The sequence below is a fragment of the Triticum aestivum genome, chromosome 6A (assembly GCF_018294505.1).
Source record: "Triticum aestivum cultivar Chinese Spring chromosome 6A, IWGSC CS RefSeq v2.1, whole genome shotgun sequence".
NCBI classification, from domain to species: Eukaryota; Viridiplantae; Streptophyta; class Magnoliopsida; order Poales; family Poaceae; genus Triticum; species Triticum aestivum.
In genome coordinates this window covers 29,451,917-29,459,570 of record NC_057809.1, presented here as the reverse complement: position 1 = coordinate 29,459,570, position 7,654 = coordinate 29,451,917, and the positions used below count along the sequence as shown (strand labels likewise).

The 7,654-nt window shown below is 46.4% G+C and overlaps 1 protein-coding gene across 1 annotated transcript; it reads left to right on the top strand.

Annotated features, from left to right (window-relative positions):
* Nucleotides 1-3,742: 3,742 nt before the first annotated feature.
* LOC123131803 (pentatricopeptide repeat-containing protein At2g01860) lies at nucleotides 3,743-6,954 on the top strand. The gene is made up of 2 exons (XM_044551483.1): nucleotides 3,743-6,298; nucleotides 6,890-6,954. The coding sequence occupies exon 1, from the start codon at nucleotides 4,819-4,821 to the stop codon at nucleotides 6,250-6,252; it is 1,434 nt and encodes a 477-aa protein (XP_044407418.1). The 5' UTR covers nucleotides 3,743-4,818; the 3' UTR covers nucleotides 6,253-6,298; nucleotides 6,890-6,954.
* Nucleotides 6,955-7,654: the final 700 nt, after the last annotated feature.

The following is a 7,654-nucleotide window of genomic DNA, read 5'->3' as shown; positions in this document are numbered from 1 at the left end:
GTATATGCTTGGCTCATCAAGTATAACCTGAGTATTCTGCGTGTGCAACTATTTTGCACCCGTTGTATTTGGACGTAGAGCTTATCACACCCGATCATCACGTGGTGTCTGGGCACGACGAACTTTGGCAACGGTGCATACTCAGGGAGAACACTTCTTGATAATTTAGTGAGAGATCATCTTATAATGCTACCGTCAATCAAAGCAAGATAAGATGCATAAAAGATAAACATCACATGCAATCAATATAAGTGATATGATATGGCCATCTCATCTTGTGCTTGTGATCTCCATCTCCGAAGCACCGTCATGATCACCATCGTCACCGGCGCGACACCTTGATCTCCATCGTAGCATCGTTGTCGTCTCGCCAATCTTATGCTTCCACGACTATCACTACCGCTTAGTAATAAAGTAAAGCATTACATCGCGATTGCATTGCATACAATAAAGCGACAACCATATGGCTCCTGCCAGTTGCCGATAACTTGGTTACAAAACATGATCATCTCATACAATAAAATCAGCATCATGCCTTGACCATATCACATCACAACATGCCCTGCAAAAACAAGTTAGACGTTCTCTACTTTGTTGTTGCAAGTTTTACGTGGCTGCTACGGGCTTAAGTAAGAACTCATCTCACCTACGCATCAAAACCACAACGATAGTTTGTCAAATAGACTCCGTTTTAACCTTCTCAAGGACCGGGCGTAGCCACACTTGGTTCAACTAAAATTGGAGAGACAGTCTTCCGCAAGCCATCTATGTGCAAAGCACATCGAGGGAACCGGTCTCGTGTAAGAGTACGCGTAAGGTTGGTCCGGATCGTCTCGTCCAACAATACCGTCGAACCAAAGTATGACATGCTGGTAGGCAGTATGACTTGTACCGCCCACAACTCACTTGTGTTCTACTCGTGCAAATAACATCAAACCATAAAAACCTGGCTCTGATACCACTGTTGGGGAACGTAGTAATTTCAAAAAAAATCCTACGCACACGCAAGATCATGGTGATGCATAGCAACGAGAGGGGAGAGTGTTGTCTACGTACCAACGCAGACCGACTGCGGAAGCGATCACACAACGTAGAGGAAGTAGTCGTACGTCTTCTTCCCGATCCGACCGATCCAAGCACCGTTACTCCGGCACCTCCGAGTTCTTAGCACACGTTCAGCTCGATGACGATCCCCGGGCTCCGATCCAGCAAAGCTTCGGGGAGGAGTTCCGTCAGCACGACGGCGTGGTGACGATCTTGATGTACTACCAACGCAGGGCTTCGCCTAAGCACTACAACGGTATGATCGAGGTGGAATTTGGTGGCAGGGGGCACCGCACACGGCTAAGGAACGATCTCAAGGATCAACTTGTGTGTCTTGGGGTGTCCCCTGCCCCCGTATATAAAGGATGGAGGGGGGAGGCTGGCCGGCCAAAGGAGGGAGGCGCAGGAGGAGTCCTACTCCTACCGGGAGTAGGACTCCCCCCTCCAATCCTAGTCCAACTAGGATTCCTTAAAGGGGAGAGAGAGAGGGGGTGGCCGGCCCCTTCTCCTAGTCTTAATAGGACTAGGGGGAGGGGGAGGTGCGCAGCCCTTGTGGGCAGCCCTCTCACCTTTCCACTAAGGCCCATGTAGGCCCATTTGGCTCCCGGGGGGTTCCGGTAACCCTCCTGGTAATCCGGTAAAATCCCGATTTCACCCGGAACACTTCCGGTGTCCAAACATAGGCTTCCAATATATCAATCTTTATGTCTCGACCATTTCGAGACTCCTCGTCCTGTCCGTGATCACATCCGGGACTCCGAACTGCCTTTGGTACATCAAAATGCATAAACTCATAATAACTGTCATCGTAACGTTAAGCGTGCGGACCCTACGGTTCGAGAACAATGTAGACATGACCGAGACACGTCTCCGGTCAATAACCAATAGCGGGACCTGGATGCCCATATTGGCTCCTACATATTCTACGGAGATCTTTATCGGTCAGACCGCATGACAACATACGTTGTTCCCTTTGTCATCGGTATGTTACTTGCCCGAGATTCGATCGTCGGTATCCAATACCTAGTTCAATCTCGTTACTGGCAAGTCTCTTTACTCGTTCCGTAATACATCATGTCATAACTAACATCTTTAGTTATTATGCTTGCAAGGCTTATGTGATGTGTATTACCGAGAGGGCCCAGAGATACCTATCCGACAATCGGAGTGACAAACCCTAATCTCGAAATATGCCAACCCAACATCCACCATTGGAGACACCTGTAGTACTCCTTTATAATCACCCAGTTACGTTGTGACGTTTGGTAGTACCCAAAGTGTTCCTCCGGTAAACGGGAGTTGCATAATCTCATAGTTATAGGAACATGTATAAGTCATGAAGAAAGCAATAGCAACATACTAAACGATCGGGTGCTAAGCTAATGGAATGGGTCATGTCAATCAGATCATTCAACTAATGATGTGACCTCGTTAATCAAATAACAACTCTTTGTTCATGGTTAGGAAACATAACCATCTTTGATTAACGAGCTAGTCAAGTAGAGGCATACTAGTGACACTCTGTTTGTCTATGTATTCACACATGTATTATGTTTCCGGTTAATACAATTCTAGCATGAATAATAAACATTTATCATGATATAAGGAAATAAATAATAACTTTATTATTGCCTCTAGGGCATATTTCCTTCGCATTGATTGTTTGACTTTCATTAGTCCTTTCCAGAAAGGCGAGTCAGTCGGCCTAACTGTGACCTGGGACAATGTTTTAGTCTGGAGGTACTTGCTACGAAGGATCTGCGCCCACATGGCCTCAGTCCCGGACGAGAGCTTCCACAACCACTTACTAAGAAGGCATCTGTTTTTAACTTCAATATTTTCAATACCAAGACCCCCTTGGTCTTTCGGTCGACATATGATATCTCATTTAGCAAGCCGATATTTTCTTTTAAGTTCATCACCCTGCCAAAAGAAACGTGATCGATAGAAGTCCAGTCGTTTTCTAACACCAACTGGGACCTCAAAGAACGATAAGAGGAATATAGGCATACTCGTGAGCACCGAATTTACCAAGATTAATCGGCCTCCGTATGACATGAGCTTATCCTTCCAGCAGCTCAGTTTCTTCTCAAATCGGTCTTCGATGCACTTCCATTCACTGTTTGTCAGCCTACGATGGTGTATCGGAATACCTAGGTAGGAGAAGGGTAAAATCCCCAATTCGCACCCAAACAATTGCCTATAAGACTCCTGTTCGTTTTTGGCTCTACCAAAGCAGAACAACTCGCTCTTATGAAAGTTAATCTTTAACTCGATCAATTGTTCAAATAGGCATAACACCAGCTTCATATTTCTCGCCTTGGCCAAGTCATGCTCCATAAAAATGATTGTATCATCAGCGTATTGAAGGATGGATACACCTCCATCAACAAGATGAGATACCAAGCCGCAAAAGTGTATCTATGTGACAACTACCACCGCTTTACAACTGACAGCTAAGTACCTCTCTATTTTTTACGCAAGAACATTTAAACTACAAGTGTACCCACCACGTTGTCATCCTTTAGGCTCCATTTTCCTCATGCCTCTAGCCAAAACTTTCTAAGTAAGCTTCAGATTAGGCAATAGAATACTGGGGCTTGTTAAGCAGTGTTAAAAAATATGTCTGCGCAACTTTTAAAATATGTTGGTAACACTAAAACAGTTCATGATAACTAAAAAATGTTCCCGCGTTTACAGAATGTAAATGGATTTTTTAAATGTGTATACAATGTAAAACCAATGTCTGCGTAATGAGAAAAAAATGTTTCACACGATTAAAAAGGTGTGCGTGACATTAAAAAAACTGTTCACATATTTGCACAATATGTATGGTGGCATTTTTAGAAAATATTTCTAAAAAATATAAAAATGTTTGCATAGTATAGAAATGTATTGTAACATTAAAAAATATGTACATGATATTTTAAGGAAATATTATCGCACTTCATAAAAACTGTGACATTTTTAGAATATTGAATGTAAGAAAATGTTCGCGTGCTCTAACATAAATGTTTTGTGCCATTTAAAAAATGTTGAAAATAAGTATTTTAAAAACATTGAATGTGTATAAGAAAATATTCCGCATGTATATGAATAATGCACAATGTGGTTTAACTTAGACAAGTGTTGAAAAAATAAATTAAAAAACACACGAAGAAGACCGGTGAATAAACGCCAAATAAAAACGAAGATTCCCGAAGAAACTGATGAAGAAAAGCAGGAAAACAACAGTAACCCCAATAAACTGAAGAAACCCGATGAAGAAATGTGAGTAACCAGCCAAAAACGAAGAAACCCGAAAAAAACGAACCAAAAGAAACAAACGGAGAATCGAAGGTGTACATCCGTTACTTGGACTGGGCTGCTTGCAGTAGGCGAGCCAGAGCTACATCTCGCGCAGTAGGCGAGATATTAAAAATAATCTATCGGCTGCCTGCTGCTTCTGCTGAGACGACTCGAAGCGAGATAAAAATCAATCCCCAAATCCTCTCACGGCAGCGCGGCCTCCCGCTCCCACACGCGGCGGCCGGCGGGACGGCGCCTTCCGCGCTCGCCAGGTCGAGCTGACAAGGTCGGCTGGGCGGAGCCAGCTGGAGGGGCTGAGGGAGGCCGATTCCCCCGGCTGCACTCAAGGTGTTCGTCGGATTGCCGCGCCGGCTCAAGCGGCCGACCGCGCGGTGCTTCCTCCGTGCCACGTTCCTGTAGCACGGGCGGTCGCAGCGCCCAGCAAGGGGCGGAAGGAAGAGGCGAGGAGAGAGTTCTTCGCCGACCATGTCATCTCCGGCGAGCTGGTCGCCGCTCTCCGTGCTGCCCGGTGGCAGTTCCCTGGCACCGGCATTGGTTAAGACGGACGGCTCCAAGTTACTTCGCAGCATAAGCTTTGGTCGTCGGTCTACCTCTCGGGTCTCTTGCTCTGGGTCATCCAGCGGAAGTTTTGCCAAGGAATCGCCATATGGTAAGCAGAAGGCATACGAAGAGGACGCCCCTGCGGATAAGGAAAAGGGTGGTTCAGAATGGAGCAAAGATGAGATTGAGGCCATCTCGGCGCTGTTTGCCCGGCCGATGCGCCGGAAGCCAGTGAAGCCGCCGAACCCGGCGACACAGAGGCCTCTCCCGCTGCCGCTGCCCCACAAGACGAGGCCACCCGTCACTCCAGCACCGACGCAGCACGTCCGGCTGGCTTCACGCTCCATGTTCAGCGACAAGGTGCGCAAGAACCCCGAGGTCCTCATTGGGATTGCCAAGGAGATCGCTGCGCTCCCGCCGGAGTCTGATGTGTGCAAAGTGCTGGACCGCTGGGTCCCCTTCCTCCGGAAAGGCTCCCTGTCCATGACCATCCGGGAGCTCGGGCACATGGGGCTTCCTGAGAGAGCGCTTCAGACACTGTGTTGGGCACAGGGGCAGAAGGCAGTGCCTCTGTTCCCTGATGACCGGATCCTCGCTTCGACCATCGAGGTTTTGGCGCGCTTCGACGAGCTGAAGTTGGAGTCTGCGCTTGAGGAGTGCGTCCCCTCGGCGAGCCGCGCTGTCCTCGAAGCCATGGCGAGGGGGTTCATCAGGGCTGGCAAAGTAGGCCTGACACGCAAGCTCCTTGAACTTGCTAGGATGAACAAGAGGACACTGCACCCAAGCATCTACGCGAAGCTGATTCTGGAGGTTGCCCGGACACCTGAAGGCTATGGGCTCGCTGCTGCACTGCTTGATGAGCTCGGTGAGAGGCCAGATTTTGACCTGCGACAGCAGGACTGCACAGCTGTCATGAAGGTCTGCATAAAGCTCAGGCGGTATGCAGCCGTGGAGAGCCTGTTCAGCTGGTTCAGAGGGTCTGGCGGGAACCCAACTGTTGTGATGTACACTACAGTGATCCACAGCCGCTCCCGTGATGGGAGGCACCGAGAGGCGTTGGCCCTGGTTTGGGAAATGGAACAGGCAAACTGTCTTCTTGACCTGCCGGCGTACCGGGTCATCGTGAAGCTGTGTGTGGCATTGCGTGATCCAGAAAGGGCTTTTCGGTACCTCTCGAGGTTGAAGGAGGCTGGATTCGTTCCGACCAGTGACATATACTGTAATTTGATTGAAGGCTATGCCACAGCAGGGAGGATGGCCAGGTGCCGGCAGCTGATCAGGGAGGCTGAGTCAATCGGCGTGTTGCTAGACAAGAGGCTGATCTCAAGCTTGTCTGAGATGGGTGATAGACGTCCTTGAACCACTGGAAAGTAAAAGTCTGTGCTTGTGTAATTATCTAGAGGAGGTAAGACAAGTGGGTTTCTTTAGGTGTTCTTTTCTTAGCGGTTCCATGCTAGACGGGTGTATTTGTGATGCTTCCTACTGAAATCTGTTCGCGTGAATCGCTTTAACCTGTAAGATTGTGGATAGTTTAAATTGCTAGCAGTTCCAAATATTTCTTTCTTTCTCTGAACAGTTTGTTAACAAATCCATGGACATTGTGTTTGTAGATATCAGGACTAATCTGAACAGATAACTTGGCGTGTTCTGAGTTTAGTGAGGTCCATATTAAGCGGCTTCTTGGAAATTGACAAGGAGTCAATGTTTGATCATATTTTATCCTTCTTAAGATGACCTGAATTGTTCTCTGCATACAAGGGCACACTTATGTAATAGGCTTAATGTGCATTACTGGCTAATCATATTTTTTACAATTTTTTTAACAGTGCAGAATCTATGTGAAGCTTGTTAGTGTTCATCGTGAAATTTTATGTGTGGGTCCATGCAGAGCAAAGGATATGCTCCTACCTGTATATATTTTCAGAGCAAAGGATAAGCTAGCTGGTAAGATATTGTTACATCGTTGTTACAACTAACAAGCTTGATTGTGATCTAGTTGATGATCACCACGATGCTTCATCAGCTACTCAATCGTCGACGCCTCCACCTCGGTACTATTTTTGAACCGTCTAAGTTTTCTCCTCGGAATTTTCAGATAATGTCAGTTTTTTTTCTCAGGAAAGGTCCATGATATTGGTAAATGGGGTTTACAAAACTTATATAGTTAATATTTTCTTGCTCTTTTTAAATCTGATGGTAATCTTTTTGCCATCTGAACAGAAAGTTTATAAAAGAAAATTTGACTGGGAAACTGTAGGGTAGTCTGTCATTTAGCAGTGAGTCACTCGAACCCCGTAGGCTTGGTAGTGCACTTACAGGACCATAAGGGGCTTAATCATGAGCAAGGAACTGAAAGTAGACTTTTTTTTGGAAGAGCAGCGATATGATTTCCCCAAGAGCAGCTCCCATTATCGTCTTCTGCTGTGTTGGTCTGAATGTTCTGAAGAATGCGTCTGAAGATAAGGAAATCATCTAAGGAGCAGCAGTTGGAACGGATCCCAGGGTTCATTAAGTTCTAGCGCCTTCTTTATAGGTACGGAGTCGTTGATAGCAGCAGAGTGAAGTCTTGGGAGGAGCTGCTTAAGGTAAGAGGTCGACCCATTCCAGTTGTCTAGTCCAGCCATGGATGGGCAGAGTTGCCCTTCCTCTGATGGAAGACGTGGCAAAGTTAATGAATTTGTTAAGTCAGGTTCAGGACTTTGTATGATAGCTAAAAAACAAAGTAAACCCTATATATATATATATATATATATATATATAT

What these genes read in the sequence shown, in the direction of transcription:
- LOC123131803 (XM_044551483.1), top strand. Translation starts at nt 4,819, where the DNA reads ATGTCATCTCCGGCGAGCTGGTCGCCGCTCTCCGTGCTGCCCGGTGGC.